This window comes from Taudactylus pleione, unplaced genomic scaffold (genome assembly GCF_031769625.1).
Source record: "Taudactylus pleione unplaced genomic scaffold, aTauple2 ptg000292l, whole genome shotgun sequence".
Classification (NCBI taxonomy): domain Eukaryota; kingdom Metazoa; phylum Chordata; class Amphibia; order Anura; family Myobatrachidae; genus Taudactylus; species Taudactylus pleione.
Window position 1 is genome coordinate 1,612,812 of NW_028284694.1, and position 19,188 is coordinate 1,631,999.

The 19,188-nt window shown below is 43.7% G+C and overlaps 1 protein-coding gene across 1 annotated transcript in view; it reads right to left on the reverse strand.

The window, feature by feature from the left end:
• The window catches only part of CRTAC1 (cartilage acidic protein 1), an 822,281-nt gene that overhangs the window by 317,295 nt on the left and 485,798 nt on the right, over nucleotides 1-19,188 (reverse strand). Inside the window, exon 5 of the mRNA XM_088482771.1 lies at nucleotides 958-1,114. Coding sequence (XP_088338897.1) covers nucleotides 958-1,114 — 157 coding nt within the window. The remainder of the gene's footprint in view (nucleotides 1-957; nucleotides 1,115-19,188) is intronic.

Genomic DNA, 19,188 nt, shown 5'->3' on the forward strand with positions numbered 1-19,188 from the left:
CAGTCACCGCAGTTTGGCAAATCCAAATGCAAAGCCGAACGACGAATTAGAACCAAATCCAGATCCAAATCCGGCAAAAATGTTCCGGCGCACATCCCTAGTTTAAGGTGTGGGGAGGTTAGATTTAGGCACTGAGGGGAGAGGTTAGGTTCAGGCAACGGGGAGGGAGGGTTAGGGTAAGAAGAGGGGGAGGGTATGATATCTACCAACAGGTGTCGGTATCCTAACCCTGTCAGATGCCAGCGTTGGGATTCTGGCCTCCGGGATTCCGAGCGCCAGAATCCATATCCATCCCATTTATAGATAGTAAAACCAGGCTATTTGAAGTTTGGTAGTTTCCTCCCATTCCTTGTGTGACAGACAACTTTATTTCATGTATGGGGTGTAAAACAACTTCCTATTTATAAATATATTATATTTTTGGACTGAAAGTAGATTTGTCTATATGCTATTTGGGACCTCCACATGCTGGCAGTTCATTGTGTTTCCTTTGTGCACTGCAAGCCCCCTCCCCCCCCCTGGGATGGGTTCTTGGAAGGTGTCAGAAGCTTTCCCCAAGACAAGACATAACTCATGTTAGGGGCCCAGCATCTATTTATCATGAGAGGCTCAACCAAACTCCCTCCTACACACCTCACGGGACATTGCAGTCCACATGTGGGATGGCAGGTCACTCCACGAAAAGCAGGACTGTCCTCCCCAAAGCAGGACAGTTGGGAGGTACGCTACTTCTATAATCGAGAAATGCGCCTGGTTTCTAAAAGCAGAGAAGCAGTGGTTGGGGAGGGAATTGTTGAATATGATTTCCGGCCTTTGCGGGATGCCAGGAAGTCACAGAATTTTACAGGTTTCTTTGTTTAAAACTGAAAATCAATATCCCCATGTATAACGCTGCCGATAAGTTTAGGCTTAGTGCCCGGTTGTCAGTTTAGATCATGAGAAATCAGTCATCCATACCTGTGTACTTATTGACGCCAGCCTCAGTGGCTACATTGGACAATACGACGATTCCTCTGGACAAGTCGCTGGCCGCTTCATCCATCTCAATCAAGGCGTGCGGACCCACTTTGCGGTCTGCATAATTTGCAATGTAAATGGAATATCTTCCAGTACCCTGAAAAGAGGAGAAATAGATCATTTAAAAAATTTTACGAAAAAGATATATTTATAATTGAGTATTTTTTGTACAGATATCTCTCCAGAATGGTGACACATGAATGTTTTTTTTTTTAACACCAATTCTTTAAAAACTAGAAATAATCAGGATTCAGAAGATATGGAAAGCTTTAGCAGTCACATGACATCTCACTGCATTAAATAGACCTTATCTAGGTATTTTGGGTTTGGATTGCACCTACTCTGGGCGTCATTCTTACAATGAAAGCTCTCTGACGACATCTCATGTGATAGGGAAACAGAGATCCTCATTCATATAATATGTTGACACAAGAACATTTCTACCTGGAAACAAATTATGCTACAATAAATGATGCCCTTAACTAAAAAAAAACAACATATATATATATATAGTAATAGTAAGTAGTGTGGCCTTCAGATTGTGTCATACAGAGATAAATGTCACCCAGATGTCACAGAACAGAATGATACCCTACAGGCAGGGTTGCAAGGAGATATTTTAGACCCAATACTAGTCAGGAGCATGGCCAAGAGCGTGCGGGCGTGGATACTGGTGCCCTCTTTAATATGCTGCCGTGCACCGGTGAAGGAGACGTGTCTATGCCACCTGACAGACACAGGCCTGAGTACTTTGTACCATCCTGCAAACTTGCACACCAAACTAGTACCCCCAAAAATAACTTATCACATCGTCCGACTGTCTCCTTCATGAGTTTAAGAGGTATATTTACTAAAAGTTAAAAGAGTACAAATCCCAAATTTACTATGCGTCAGGTTTGGAACCTGTCACACAGCCATTGGCAAGCAAGTTTATGTGAAGCACAGCACAGATCACTATGATCTGTGCAGGTTTCGTGTTTTATTAATATGCTTAAAGAGGTGTAAAATAAATAAAAAATTGGTGTGGGGTCCCCTGCCCCCGAATCATTAACCAGCCCCGGGCCTCTGAACCTAGGTTAGTATTGGAAAATAGGGGGTAAAAGGATGTGGGATCCCCCTATTTTCCAATAACCAGCACTAGCCTGAACTAGCTGGGGCAGCTGATGCTATAGCAGGAGTACACACAGCGTGGGGTCCCCCTGCCATAATGGTAACCAGCCCCAAACTGATCAGCACAGGGCTGCAATCCCTAGGGAAGAGGGTCCCCCCCCCCAAGGACCCAAAAATGGGGGCCTTTTCCCAATTCAGGAGCATCAGAACAACTTATGTTGGGGGGGACCCCCTCCCATCTCCCCTCTCTTCCCCTCCCCTTTATCTTACCTAACCGGCCACTGTGGACTGTCAGGGGCTGTGCTTTATAGCAATAGGCTGCACAGCCCCTGCACCGTTTGGAGGAGGAGGTGTAATGTGCTGTCTTTGAGGTAAAAGTAAACACTGCACATTACATCTCCTCCTCCATGTGCACAGCCCTGACAGTCTGCGGCCACTGCTCCTTGCCCCCCTCCCCCCGTTCCAATGCCCATGTCCCCATTGACAACCAGCCAAGGGCTAAAAGACCAGGGATCTTCTCTGCACTGTCTGGGGCTTTGAGTGCTGAGGTAATAGTAATAGTAAAATTAAATAGTTAAATAATGATGGCACTTGTTGAACCACAAGTGCCTTCACGCCTGGACATCAGAAGCCTGCTGTCCCCCTGCTACTGAATTGCATCAGCTATAAGGGATTGCAAAACATTAGCATTTTCAAGTGAACAAAATGGGCCATGGTTGCAGAGACTGAAAAAGGTTGAAAGAGGTCAGATTACTTGCTGAGCGAATGATACCTCCCTGAGAAAATGAATGAAATGTAATTGTTTAGGTAATTCCACAGGGAGCATTCTTGCACATAAATTTCATATTTGCACAATCTGAGCTGGATTTATAATACATCAAGAACACAGTAATATTTTTTAATGGGGTTTAGGTCAGCATGCTCAAAGCAAAGCTATATTTCACTCCTTGGTTCCCACTATAATAAATGATGTATCCCACGTTATATATACGATTTTATAAACAGAGTGAAAAACGTGTCTGTTGAGATGAATGTTGTGTGGAAATGTGTGAATGTGAAAGTAATATGTGAATGTGTGTTGCTTAAACTTAGAATATTAATGCTGACTGCCTTAGTGGCCACAGAGAGACATCAACCCATGACATTGAAAATCAGACACTTTACACTGCCTGCAAACTAAATTGGCTACTATACATTCTGATAGGAACCCGGGTACTTATAGCTAAGCGAGCCCTGGTCTCTCATGACGGTGATAGTTACAGCTATGCTGTCTATTACAATAGCCTACATTCCTGTTCTGATTTACTTCTGATGTCACCTCAGATTGGATAATGATTTGGCTTGGTGTTATGGTGGGTGCACACTGACAGATACATTGGCCAATATATCTGCTCCACTTCGGCCAGTGTGTACCCGCGATATGTAGGTGAACGTCGTCGTTCACCGACATATCGCATTGGCTGTGCTGCACAGCCGATGGACAGATACATCTACAGACATATCTGTCCATCGGCAGGTGTGTACGGGCGGTTGGCACAGCGGTGGCCGCGAGGAGGGGGCGGCACACGCCACCGACCCGCCCACCGGCTGCCGGGACCCGAGGGCACAGGCAGATGATGGCCATTCAGTGTGTATGAACGACCATGATCTGCAGATATATCTGTCAGGTGTGTACCCACCTTGACTCACCTGCCCTGTTGTCAGCCTAGATATAACAATGCTTGTTAGCTGCCATCCCTGACCTCAGCCTGGATACTGACCTTGCAGTAAATGTAATAGACTGTGCAATGCATGCATTGGCGAGTTCCTGGCAAGTCTCTCCGATGTTTTAAAGGGGCAATAATTTAAAATGTAAAACTAACCTGGTTTTGCCTTTTAAATGATTGCCCCTTTAAAACGTTGGGCAGACTCGCTGGGACTTCCTGATGCCTGCATCGCACATGCTTTTACATTTACCCCTTGTGTGTTAGTCACCTGCCCCCTCACTAAACTGAATGTTAACATTGTTTGTTAGCCACCTGCCCTGATCTCAGCCTGGATACTGACCTTGTCTGTGAAGCTGCCTGTCCTAACCTCAGCCCTGAAGAGCTCTTTACTGTAACTACATACAGTTACCAAGTTCAATATACCAAGTTCAATATACCAAGTCACTGGTGAGTTCTGATTTTTTTTATCTGTCTCAATATCTCGAGCCTTTCAGTACTGTTATAAGCCTCTACTGCTATGTTTCAGTCTTGGGGCAACATAGTGACGTTACACTCCAAGGGAAAGGGGGATATTAAGTGTAGTCAGGTATAGAGAATTCATCCCACTCATCCCAGTTTCTGATATTTTTACAAACTACTATATTAAAAAAACAATACATCCGCTTCTGACATCTATTCCGTACAGAACCATTTCTAGTGATCACTGTACAATACAGAGAACAGTCTAGTCACTATACAGACAGCATTCTAGTGACCTCTATACAAAGAACATTGTAGTAACCCTTATTTTATACAGAGATCATTCTAGCGGCATCTATAGAAGAACATTCTCATTAACTTAAGGTATGATTCATAGATGGACGCAGCACGCAGTTCTGCTGCATCTTTAGACAGCAGTCATGTGTAAATATGCTAATGCTGGAGGAGGCATCTGAAGGAAAAATATGTCTCCTGCCAGTGTCTGCGATCTGAGTCCGAAGATGCTGCATTGGATCAACATCGTGACCATCGGTCGTGATGTTTCCAGCATCTGCCATCTGAGTAAGGTGAATCTTACTCCAACTCGCCACCTCCTTGCGAAGCCAGGAAATCTGTGTCTTCCGATGCAGACACTGGCCTCTGCACTCGCAGCAAACGGGTGTGACATTTCTGAGAACGCAGGTAGACTCCACCCCCTCCCCGTCACCTAATGGCTGCAGCATGTCAATTATGCTGCAGCATGGGGCTCTACGTGCAATCGCACATGATTCATTCTCCACATGTGCAGAACAGGGTTTACATACATCTCTGAATCAGGCCACTTATACACTACAGAGATCATTCTAGTGTCCTCTGTACAATACAGGGATGATTGTAGACACTTCTACACAGTACAGATAGCATTCTAGTGACCTCTATACAAAAATCATAGCATTTTAATGACCACTATACAATACAGACAGCATTCTAGTGACTTCTATAAAAAGAACATTCTAGTAACCTCAGTGCTCAGAGGAAGTACCCGAGCTACATACAGTAGTTGGACATTTTTGCTAAATTTTGGTCTAGGACAAGGCTATTTTATTGTTATTGCCAGTTATTAATAAAGCGCACACATATTCTGCAACGCCTTATGCAGTGGTCCAATAATCTCCATCATGTCACATTTCCTCAATGTGATTAGAACATTTTTAAGGCGTCTTTAATAAATTGTAAATGAAAATTTCCGTCCAGAAAATAAGAATATATGGTAAAAGCTTCATTTAAGCAGCAAGGAAAAGTAATTTTACGGTGCACCTGGTCAGTATTAAAAAAATAAAGCCATTTCCCAAGGCAGATCTCTAAAATACTATGAGCCTAAATCAGAGATGTACATTAATCTGATGATTAATGAGCATATCCGTTGTTGATGGGTCTTGCACATGCGCAGGACCAATTCTGCACATGTGCGGAACGGGTCCTGCGATCTAGCTCGCAGACCCACCCCAAGCTGCAATGTGACTGACATGTTGCAGCGTTTGGGGGGCGCAGCGGGGACATGCCTGGTCATCGTTCTCAAAAATGGGGGAGGCGTGATGCCCCTGTTTTCCAGGAGGGACGAGGCCAGGGTCCGCAGATTCCTGGCCTCTTAAGTGACCAACATCCAGTCAGGCTGCGGGAAGCTTCAGCACCAGCAGCATGTCCAAAGGAGATGGTGATCCCAGCCTGGGACGACGGTCGCAGTGCTGGGAACACACGTGCAGCGAGGAGGTGTCTGACACCTCTTTCTGCATTTGCATCTGAGATGGACGGAATTGCACAGCCCCTTGCGTGCGGCTCTGCAAATCCGTCCATGTCTGAATCAGGCCTTAGGACTGTCTCTAGAAATTAGGCACAGCGGGCAGCTATACAAGTTAGAGTATTAGTTACAATTACACATCAGTTATGCAGAACTGCACCACAACAAGAGGCACGGTCGTTTCATTTACTGCCCCATCAGCTTCGGCTGTAAAGCAATCAGACGAAATTGAAATGCTCCAGACAGAACTTGCTAAAATATGGCTCTGACTGTTTATGCGCTGGTTTTCCCTCTATGGCCCAGATTAAATGTGTGGCAATAAGAAACCTCTCCAACCAAAAGCAAGTCTATGTATGCAATCCTTGTCGCTCTATGTAAATGAGGTCTGCAGTATATCGATATCATCCTGACTTATCTAAAGCATAATGGACACGTATAAGTCATAAAGTGCCAGCGCCTGATAAACATTGTTATGGCTCTGGGATTATTTCTGCTAATCTGTTTATTGGTTCAATACCGACGGCAGTGTATGATGTTCCTGTTTAGCTATTTTTATATATTTTTTGGATAAAGGACAAAGGCAACAGACTGACCACGAATTTGTACATTATAGTTGTTTGTAATTCAAGCAATCGTGATGTTACATTGTAAAAAGGGTTATTAAAAAAGGCCATGACACTTAAAAACATATATCCACCTAGAGGGGTATTCAATATGAAACGTTAACTTCACTGTTGAAGTTAACGTTTCATATCGGAGTTTTTACCTGCGTTAAAGTATCGGGCGCGCGCCCGCTTATCCCCGTATTCAATATAAAATTAACGAAAACGGGAGCCTCCGAAGTTGGATTTGCGTAAAGTTACGAATTTTTCCTTAAAAAAATTGTAAGACCCCCCTAAAGTTGTAAAAACATGGGGGATCACTATGGGTACCCCCGTTTTAGCCTTTAAATGAAAGTCGGGGATTTAAATAGCCGCAGCAGGTGTTTTTTCCCGACATTGAAGAAGTGATGCAGAAGAGCACTTAGATTTTTTTTCGTTTTTTTAAGTGGTCCCATCAAATTTGGGGTACATGAAATGGGTTCTAGCATATTTTTAAGTCCCTAAAGTAAGTTTTTAAAAATTCTGCATTTGTGCACCTGCCACTATAAATCTATGCTAGAAAACACCTGCCGCATACTTGCAGAATAGCCCTGAACCTATTTCCCTATTCTTATACAATTTTTTCCCATTTTTTTTTTCACCCCAATTTTGAAATACATTTTTTGGGGCGTCCCTATTTTTTTTTTAAACTTTTTTTACACAGTTCTTTTTTAAATGTCATTCCCAGGGGTGCAGGCTATTTTTTTTAAGCCTGCACCCCTAAACCCCAATTCTGCACTTTTTTTCGACACCTATTCAATGGCGAAAAGTTATCCCCGTATTTTATCAAAGACTTTTCGAACCTGCGATAAGTCTTTGAAATTGAATACGGTGTAAAAGTGAAACCTGCGATAATGATGTCGAAAGTGCGATATTAACGCAAAAACTATGTTTTCGCTCCCATATTGAATACCCCTGCAAGAGTGAAATATTGGAGTTGCAGTGTAGTAAAAAGCACTCAGCTATGTAATCCCCTCTTAGCCGTTTAAGCATTTAGCTCATAGCGCTGGTGTTTTCCATAGCACTTGAAAATGTAAGTAGGAAAATAAATGACAAAAGAGAACATACAGTAAAGTAATTCAGGCATGATCCAAGCTCCTTTATGTAAGTTAGTAGGTCAATTGCATAAAACGCAAAGAGACCAGATATAGGGGCTGATTTTGAGTTGGATGCGTTTTTTGCCGCAGTGGAATCTGTGTCTTCAGAGTCTATTTATCAAGCAGTGAACAGTGTGGAGTAGTTAAAAAAATATGTATATACTGTATATGTAATCACATAAATACAATTCAGGCGCACATATACTGAATAAAATGTAAAATTTAAAACAATGTTTAACAGATTTGTAAGCTGCTCCAAGATGTGATATATCTGCAATATACACCTTAAATTTAAGACAGAGATTCCTGGTTATTAAATAGGTGGGTAATGAGTATAGTGTGCCTTAATTGGCCAACAGTGTTATTGTATATGATCCCACTTAACCAGACATAAGAGCGCTAATCATATAAATGAATAATTTAATACATGTTAAAATGACACAAGAAAATACAATTGGAAAATAAATGAATAAGAAATAGAAACAACAATAATAACACACACATACATATAATACTCACTAGTAATCAGTATTGATAATAACTCATATCTGTACATAGGAGATCCACCTCTGCAGAAGGTGTCTTCTGTACCAGTATATAATATAACCACCAATGTCTTTGGTTCTATAAATATATATAAATAGAGTCTCTGTCATCCGGGTAGGCAAAAAATATTTTAGTTATAGGTAGCGCCGATAATATCACGGCTTGTGATTCCAACACCACGGGTTATTTGGTATGGTGTTTATACCTTAATATCCACACATCAATTGCAGCAATTGCAGGTAATCAGTGAGCCTATGAAATAATCTGTGACACTGGTTCAGTAGTGGACATTAAACCTGACGGTTTGTATCACTGTCCAAAGCAAATGAGTAAGAAACTAAGTCTCATGTTACAGTAACAATGGGTTGCTGCTTACCACCGGCCGGCTATTGGAAGAAGTGTCACAGTCCATCTGTGGATTTCAGACGGAGCTCCACTCACGGATCTGATATGGCTCTGTAGTAACAGTCTTACGTGTGGATCCCCGGTAAAAGACAGGAATGCTGTAGAAACAGCTTGTAGCATGTAAGGAAACCCTTACGCGTTTCTCCGCTATGGGTGATGGTGGTTTCGTCAGAGGGTAAGTCTCCAATTATCCTGTGGATACTTTTAAACTTAAATCCTCCAATCAGCGTCAGATGGTAATCAATTTGTATCAGGATCATCTGTGTGCATATATGTCCATACTAGCATATTATTAGTATCTGTCCTTAAAAATCGACATAGTGATTTAAAATATATATATATATATATATATTAGGGGTGAGCGGGTTCGGATTTCTGAAATCCGAACCCCCCCGAGCCCCCCCGATCCGAGGCAGATCCGAGTCAGGCTCGACTTTTCCCGCCTGACTCGGATCTGAAATCGAGGCAAAACGTCATCATCCCGCCTTCCGAGTCTCGCAGGTTTTGGAACCTATATAAGGTACCCGCGTCGGCGCCATTTTCTCACTCGGCTGTGGACAGTGAAGAGGGAGGGTGGGAGTTAGGGCTAGCTGGGCTGTGTAGTGTGGTGTAGTGTAGTGCAGAGTAGTGTTGTGCTGTGCTGCGCTGTGCTGCTGTTGTCCACTACTTCAAAGTCCATAGGGGCTGGCTGTGTTGTGCTGTGCTGCTGTTGTTAATAGGGGCTGTGTCCACTACTTCAAAGTCCATAGGGGCTGGCTGGACTGTGTTGTGCAGTCAGTTCTCCATAGGGGCTGTGTCCACTCCAAAGTCCTGTGCAGTGTCCCAGTCCTAAAGGGGTGCTGTAGTGTTGTCCAGGGGGGTGCTCTGTCCATCAGGGGTGCTCCCCCCAAGTGCTAAAAAAAATAATATTTTTTGTGTGTTTGTGAATTGTGTGCGCAGTAGCCGCACGTGCATCAACAAAGTAGTGCCAAGCGTGCGCCTGTGTCATAAGTAAAGGGCCGGCTGGCTTGACCATTAAAGGGTGCTGTAACCCCCAAAGTACACTCCAGTCCAAACCAAAAAAAAATTATTTTGTGTGTTTGTGAATTGTGTGCGCAGTAGCCGCACGTCCATCAACAAAGTAGTGCCAAGCGTGCGCCTGTGTCATAAGTAAAGGGCCGGCTGGCTTGACCGTTAAAGGGTGCTGTAACCCCCAAAGTACACTCCAGTCCAAACCAAAAAAAAAATTATTTTGTGTGTTTGTGAATTGTGTGCGCAGTAGCCGCACGTGCATCAACAAAGTAGTGCCAAGCGTGCGCCTGTGTCATAAGTAAAGGGCCGGCTGGCTTGACCGGTAAAGGGTGCTGTAACCCCCAAAGTACACTCCAGTCCAAACCAAAAAAAAAATTATTTTCTGTGTTTGTGAATTGTGTGCGCAGTAGCCGCACGTGCATCAACAAAGTAGTGCCAAGCGTGCGCCTGTGTCATAAGTAAAGGGCCGGCTGGCTTGACCGTTAAAGGGTGCTGTAAACCCCAAAGTACACTCCAGTCCAAACCAAAAAAATATACATTTTCTGTGTTTGTGAATTGTGTGCGCAGTAGCCGCACGTGCATCAACAAAGTAGTGCCAAGCGTGGGCCTGTGTCATAAGTAAAGGGCCGGCTGGCTTGACCGTTAAAGGGTGCTGTATCCCCCAAAGTACACTCCAGTCCAAACCAAAAAAAAAATTATTTTCTGTGTTTGTGAATTGTGTGCGCAGTAGCCGCACGTGCATCAACAAAGTAGTGCCAAGCGTGCGCCTGTGTCATAAGTAAAGGGCCGGCTGGCTTGACCATTAAAGGGTGCTGTAACCCCCAAAGTACACTCCAGTCCAAACCAAAAAATTATTTTCTGTGTTTGTAAATTGTGTGCACTGTGGCTGCACGTGCATCAACAAAGAAGCAGCGCCAAGCGTGCGCCTGTGTCCCATAAGTAAAGAGCCGGCTGGCTCATTTCTTAAAGGGTGGTGTAACCCACAAAGTGCACTACTCTCCAGCAAAAATAAAAAAATATTTTCTGTGTTTGTGTGCGCTTTAGCCGCACGTATATATCAATATAACATAAATGGAGGACCAAACTTTCTCCGATAAAAATAAAATAGGGAAAGATCAAGAACCACTTCCTCCTAGTACTGATGCTGCTGCTGGGAGTTGTTCATCATCCCAGAGAGGAAGTAGGAACATCACTACTTTTACTAAACAATTGACCCTCCAACAGTCCCTAGCGATGAGGATGAAGTACGACAGCAGTCATCCTGAAGCAAAACGTATAACTGAGGCCTTGACTGCTATGTTGGTGTTAGACGTGCATCCGGTATCCGCCATTAGTGCAGTGGGATTTAGACAATTGATGGAGGTAGTGTGTCCCCAGTTCCAAATCCGTCTAGATTCCACCTGCATCCTCAAAGCAGCAGCGACAAGCGTGCGTCTGTCTGTTAAAGGGTGGTGACACCCTCAAAGTGTGCTACACAAACAATAAAAATATTGTTCTTTTTTTTTCTGTCTTTATGAATTGTGTGGGCTGTAGCCGCACTTGCATCCTCAAAGCAGCAGCGACAAGCGTGCGTCTGTCTGTTAAAGGGTGGTGTAACTCTCAAAGTGCTCCAAAAAAGAAAAAACTATTTTTTTAATGTGTTTGTGACTTGTGTGCGATGTAGCCGCACTTGCATCCTCAAAGCAGCAGCGACAAGCGTGCGTCTGTCTGTTAAAGGGTGGTGACACCCTCAAAGTGTGCTACACAAACAATAAAAATATTCTTCTTTCTTTTTCTGTCTTTGTGAATTGTGTGGGCTGTAGCTGCACTTGCATCCTCAAAGCAGCAGCGACAAGCGTGCGTCTGTCTTTTAAAGGGTGGTGACACCCTCAAAGTGTGCTACACAAACAATAAAAATATTCTTCTTCTTTTTTCTGTCTTTGTGAATTGTGTGGGCTGTAGCCGCACTTGCATCCTCAAAGCAGCAGGGACAAGCGTGCGTCTGTCTGTTAAAGGATTACATCGGTGACAGCATCCAAGTAGGCATGTCAGACAGTCCGTACCTGTACTGGCAGGAAAAAGAAGCAATTTGGAGGTCCCTGTACAAACTGGCTCTATTTTACCTGAGTTGCCCCCCCTCCAGTGTGTACTCCGAAAGAGTGTTTAGTGCAGCCGGGAACCTTGTCAGCGAAAGGCGTAGGAGGTTGCTTCCACAAAATGTGGAGAAGATGATGTTCATAAAATGAATTATCAACTCTTCCAGGGAGACCAGCCTCCAGAACGTACAGAGGGACCTGTGGTTGTGGATTCCAGCGGGGACGAATTAATACTCTGTGAGGATGAGGATGTACACAACACTGAAGAGGGTGAGGAATCGGTGGATGAGGAGGATGAGGACGACATCTTGCCTCCGTAGAGCCAGTTTGTGCAGGGACAGATTAATTGCCAGCTTGTTTTGTGGGGGCCCAAACGAACCAATCATTTCAGCCACAGTCGTGTGGCAGACCCTGGCGCTGAAATGTTTGGTTTGTTAAAGTGTGCATGTCCTGTTTATACAACATAAGGGTGGGTGGGAGGGCCCAAGGACAATTCCATCTTGCACCTCTTTTTTTTCTTTGCATTATGTACTGTTTGGGGCCTAGTTTTTCAAACTGCCATCCAGTCTGCCACTGCAGTGCCACTCCTAGATGGACCACGTGTTTGTGCCGCCCACTCGTATCTCTTAGCATAGTCATCCAGCTACCTCGATGCAACCTTTTGGACATAAAAACACTATTGTGAGGTGTGAGGTGTTCAGAATAGACTGGAAATGAGTGGAAATTAAGGTTATTGAGGTTAATAATAGCATAGGAGCAGAAAAACCCACAAATTCTGTGATTTTAGCTGTTTTTATGCTTTTTTTCAAAAAAATACAGATCCAAAACACAAAACCCAGAACCCAAAACACGGAAGGGTGGTTTTGGCAAAACCAATCCAGATCCAAAACACGAAGAAAGATCCAGATCCAAAACCAAAACACAAAACACGAAAAGTGGCCGGTGCACACCCCTAATATATATATATATATATATATATATATAGACATATAAGTCCACTGTCCAGCACTCGCATCAAACACCAATGCAGCGATGGGGTGCACACCAGCTGTTCCTCCTGGGTCCAGGGTTCATCAGCAGATATATAAAGTTAAAGAAGATGGCACTCACCAAACGGACCTTTTTCAAGCAATCAAGCCTTGACTTGCATAGTGGCAACCGAGTACAGCTCCCCTTAGGGTAAGATCCTTGATTGCTTGAAAAAGGTCCGTTTGGGGACCGAAACGTTGCTGCCTGTATGTAAGCTTATGATTCATTTATTGGAATAAATAAGCTGCATTTATACTGGTGAGTGCCATCTTCTTTAACTTTATATATATAGACATAAATATATTGCAACTCTTTTTAATAATAAACAATAAACATAACAATCATTCAGTATATCTAAAATCCTACAAATATTGGATTGAACAACTAATAGTGCTTAAAGAAACATTATTTATAAGGCATAAAGTGCCAGCGCCTGATAAACATTGTTATGGCTCTGGGATTATTTCTGCTAATATATTTATTGGTTCAATACCCACGGCAGTGTATGATGTTCCTGTTTAGCTATGTTTATATATTTTTTGGATAAAGGACAAAGGCAACAGACTGACCACGAATTTGTACATTATAGCTGTTTGTAATTCAAGCAATCGTGATGTTACATTGTAAAAAGGGTTATTAAAAAAGGCCATGACACTTAAAAACATATATCCACTTAGAGTGAAATATTGGAGTTGCAGTGTAGTAAAAAGCACTCAGCTATGTAATCCCCTCTTAGCCGTTTAAGCATTTAGCTCATAGCGCTGGTGTTTTCCATAGCACTTGAAAATGTAAGTAGGAAAATAAATGACAAAAGAGAACATACACTATAGTAATTCAGGCATGGTCCAAGCTCCTTTATGTAAGTTAGTAGGTCAATTGCATAAAACGCAAAGAGACCAGATATAGGGGCTGATTTTGAGTTGGACGCATCCTTTGCCGCAGTGGCATCTGTGTCTTTGGGGTCTATTTATCAAGCAGTGAAAAGTGTGGAGAAGTGACCAGTGGAGAAGTTGCCCATAACAACCAATCAGCTTTCAAGTAACATTTATCAAGTACAGTCTATAAAATAATAGGTAGGAGCTGATTGGTTGCTATGGGCAACTTCTCCACTGGTCCACTTCTCCACGCTTTTTCACTGCTTGATAAATAGACCCCTTTATGCTAATGCCGCTGCACAGTCCTTAGCTGGTGTGAATTTGCGCGCCCGAATGTGCAAGGACTGAGACGCCCACTGTCAGCGTCCATAGATGCTGGAATACCGCTTGGTGAATCTTTGGACGCCACCATCGGTTGCACCAGGCAGTATGGCCTCTTATGTGAGCGGATCAGTGTCACTGCACGCCTGCGACATTCCCATAAGATTCAGCATATCCGCGAGCCTTTTTAGCCACCCTCTTGTAACCTCCCAGTCACCACCCAAGAGCGCCTCTTACCATACCTCCCAACATGACCCTCTGTAAGAGGCGGGGCTGCAGTGCAGTTCAAATTTCAAATAGGGGAGTCACACCAACTGTCATTTTACACGGTGCCAAACATCACTGGCTGGGACTCACTGGCAGTTGGTGTGACTCCCCTATTTGCATTTTGGACTGTCCTGCAACCCCACCTCTGGAGCCGCCACCAATCATAAATTACCAGGGAAGTCCAGGACCAGAGCATTGTGTCCCTCCTGGAGAGGGTCATGTTGGGAGGTATGCTCTTACACTTCTGGTACTGTGGGGTAAATGTAACAGCCTGTGGACTGAAAGTATCTGCGTGCTCCGTGCGAGACGGCCCGATGTTTTTAAAGTAGCAATCATTTAGAAGTCAGAACCAAGTTGATTTTGGCGTTTAAATGACTGCTACTTTAAAACATCGGGCAGTCTCACACGGCACTTGCCGATGTTTGAAGTCCACAGTCTATTCCATATATCCTCCATGTATCCAAATCTGTACTGAGACGTGCGCATATGAAAAACATCTCTCTACTGCGTCCGACATTGCCGCTGCTCCCAGCTCAGAATCTGGCCCGTAGTACTTACACAACAAAAGTGGTATATCAACATCGAACATTTACATTTTACAGACATGTACCAGACTCTCCAACACGACCCCTTCCATCCGGTACAAAAAGCTCTGCTCCTGGATTTCTCTCTTAATTGATGATTGCAGCCACCTGTGGTGATACACCTGCCTTATCTATTAACAAGCTCAACACAGGTGTCTGCAATCATTAATTAGGTGGGAAGCCCAGGAGCAGAGCATTTTGTACCGGATGGAAGGGGACATGTGGGAGGGTAGGATGTACTGATCAGTCACTGACCATTTAGCCATTGGGATAGGGACACTAGACTAGGGATGGCCATCAACCATGGATGGTTAGCAACAAGCAATGGTTTCCCATAGTTGCAATAGTTGATGATTTTGCCATCAATGGCAGATTTGGGTTTTTAGTTTATCCAGTGCAGTGGTGCAGAGCGCTTAGCCCTGCCCCTGATGTGCCGATAAGCTCTGCCCCTGCCCTGATTGTCTCAACGCCCACTGGGTATCGCAAGTAGGGATGCCCATCAATGGTTTTCCATTGATGTTTCCATGCCATCTATAGTAAGCACCAATGGCACCATGGACTGTTAATCCTCTTATGGGCAGACCACACTAGACCTACACAATGTTATACTCTTGCTTCTTTCTAGCCACATTTTAATAAGGATAATTCTAGTTTTTAATATCTTGTTTATTTAATTTTAATTGTATTGAACTTTTCAAACAGGTAAATATGGGGTACAGAAAACATAAGGGGGTACAAAAGAGGCCAAAGACAGAGCAATACACAAGAATGTACAACAGGCACCATGCAAATAAGATTATGGGGCCTATTCATCAACACTAAAATAACGTTTTTAAGGACATTTTATTTAAATAACGTTATTTTAGTATTCATGAAGAGACTTAACACAGGAGATATCACTGATATCTCCTTGCTAAGTCCCCCTGCGTTCATTTCCACACTCCCCACACATTAGTACATTAGTATGGGGATGTGGAAATTATGGTATTCATCAAATTCCGAAAATTGTGTATTTTCGGAATTTGATGGAGTTACTATTCGCCACTATGAGGTGGCGAATAGCAGGTAACACTTACCTGAGTCAGCGTGGGCAGGTCCCCCTGCGTCTCCCTCCGGCGCTCTGGTCTCTCCTCTGTCTCCGTCTGCTATGCGGTCATGTGTTCTCCCAGCAGAACACAATAAAGTTTAGAAAATAAAAAAAACATTTTTTTTTTATAAACAGTACTGTGTGCTGCTGGGGACCACATGACCGCATAGTAGACGGAGCCGGAGGCTGCTGTGGGGGCAGGTAAGTGCTGGACACGGGGGAGGTGAGCGGGGGGGGAGGGGGGACAGGTGAGCGGAGGGGTGGACACAAACTTACCGCATGTGTAGGCAGTGCTGCGCATGTGCTGGTTTTACAGATGTAACAGCGCATGTGCAGCACGGATTACAGCTGTGGTAAGTTAGTGTAGATAGAGATAACTATCTATTTCCTGAAAAGCTGTCATCGCAAAAATGACAGCTTTTCGGAATAGATAGTTATGGAGAGGAGGAGTGATATATTCCTCCGGTAATTAGGTAGCACTCCATGCGAGTTCTAAACCTAATTACCTCCAGAGAAAGTTAAGTTATGATGAATAGGCCCCAAAGTCACATGTAGCAGCACAAATATATACATTATGGAAAACGTAACCACGAGAGAAGAATCAACTCACTCATCAGTGAGAGGGTGCTTTGTTCAAGTTATACGATTGAGGGAAGGTCTTAGCGGGAGCATAAGGCATAAGAAAATCATTTGATCATTGAGGAAGATGGAATAGGGCAGGGGTAGCCAACCCTGGTCCTCGAAAGCTACCAACAGTGCATGTTTTCCAGGCCTCCTCACAGAATTTGGGAGAAAGAAAGAGAAGTACTCTCTTTTGCTGGGGCACAGTATCTGCCTCCGTAGTATAAAACTTAACTTTTAATAAGTATATAAATGTAAAAAAGGACTAACAAGACTAGACAACAAATAACAGAAATTGAGCTAAATATCTCATCAATATATGTGAGAAGGTATCAAAGACCATCGTATCTCAGAAAATGGTACACAAAGCGTGGCAGCCTATAGATAACAATAATCAGGCTATGCCTAGTGGTTAATGGTATATGCTATAAAAGCAAAGAAATATCCAATCGATATACAGGAGATGGTGTCAATGAGCTTCATATCTCCGCTACAATAGCAGAGGAGTATATAATTAATACAATAGGTGAACATATAAGAGACAATATATAACAAATAAAGAGATAAGCTCTGAAGTAAAAACTGGAACTTGAATCCGCCGTTTCAGTTCATAATAGTCAAAATGAAAGGTGCCAGGTAAGTACAATGATTTTCAAGGCACTGTGTAAATATCCGCAATGATTCACTAGGTATAAATGTGCATATGTAGGTCACCATATGTTTAGTATCAACACATATCAACATAGAGAATTGTAACAGGTATCAAGGTAATGGAATACAATCAAAATTGTAACAGTCTGGTATTTCTCACATTGGGGTCTATTTCTTAACATTATTTTTACTAAAATAAAGTGAAAAGGGTGTTTTCACACCCTTTTCACATTATTTTAGTTTCACCTGTAGTTATTACAGGGCAATTGGAGTAGAATTAGTAAAATTCTACTCCAACCCCTAGTATCACTTATTTTTAGTAAAGCAGATCGCATTTCCCATAATTGTAATGGGAAATGTGATCCGACCAGAGTTACTAAAAATAAATTATAAAAAAATACCGGGGGAAGCCCTGTGATAATAACGCCACCTGGAGGTGGCTTTTTTATCCAGGGTCTCCCCCACTTACCGGGGTCCCACTCTGCTCTAACGGGGAGAGCAGAGGCGGGAGCCGGTACCAGTAATCAGCTATATGGTCTAAACAGACCGCAAGCTGATTGCTGTAAAAAAAAGAAAAAAAAAATGTAAACATTTTTTTTTTACTTACCTGAATCCAGGGACCGGTGATCGGGCCTCCGGTGATGGCTCCTCTCCGGTCAGCTGGTCTCCCATAGTGCACTGCGGCCCGGTCATCAGGTGATCGGGTCCCAGTGCAGTATGGGAGATCACCTGATCGGGAAGCCCGGAGAAGATCACCGGAGGCCAGGAGGATGCAGGTAAGTGTAATGAAGGGAGGGGGGGGGGTCGCAGGGGTCTGCGATTGTGGGGGGCGGGGCTTAGCGTCGGTGGGGGGTAGCAGCGACGGTGGGTCGGTGCATGCGCGGGCTCTTAGTCGCGGTATTTTTTCTGAAAAAAACGCGACTAGAGTGCGGATGGGATCCGCAGGGACAGAGCTTTATCACAAGCTATGTCCCTGCAAGGGATTTATAGTAAATCCCTGTGATATTGCCTGAATTCGCAATGCGAATTCACTCGGTAATATCACACTACATATTAGAAAGAAGCAAGAGTATAACATTGTGTAGGTCTAGTGTGGTCTGCCCATAAGAGGATTAACAGTCCATGGTGCCATTGGTGCTTACTATAGATGGCATGGAAACATCAATGGGAAACCATTGATGGGCATCCCTACTTGCGATACCCAGTGGGCATTGAGACAATCAGGGCAGGGGCAGAGCTTATCGGCACATCAGGGGCAGGGCTAAGCGCTCTGCACCACTGCACTGGATAAACTAAAAACCCAAATCTGCATTGATGGCAAAATCATCAACTATTGCAACTATGGGAAACCATTGCTTGTTGCTAACCACTATAGAAAGTGTAATCAGCTGATAGAAATAGCCAGTGGTACAAAATAGCACCATGAAAGTAAAGTAAAGTAAAAGAACGGAGCAGCGCCAGTCTCTGAAATGAGCGCACCTCACCCCACTGATATCAAAAGACAGTGCAGTGGTAACAGTAAATGAGGTGGTGCAGTCCGGATGTCCGTTGAATGGGACAGGGGAGATACCTGTGTGTATGCAGCGGCGGAGAGTCCAGATAGCTTGAGTCCCCACGTGCACTCCGGGGGCTCCCAGCAAACAGGCAGCAGACACGCGTTTCACCTACGGCCTGAGGTATCTCCCCTGTTCCATTCAACGGACATCCGGACTGCACCACCTCATTTACTGTTACCACTGCACTGTCTTTTGATATCAGTGGGGTGAGGTGCGCTCATTGCGGAGACCGGCGCTGCTCCGTTCTTTTACTTTACTTTACTTTCATGGTGCTATTTTGTACCACTGGCTATTTCTATCAGCTGATTACACTTTCTATTTGACAGGGATGG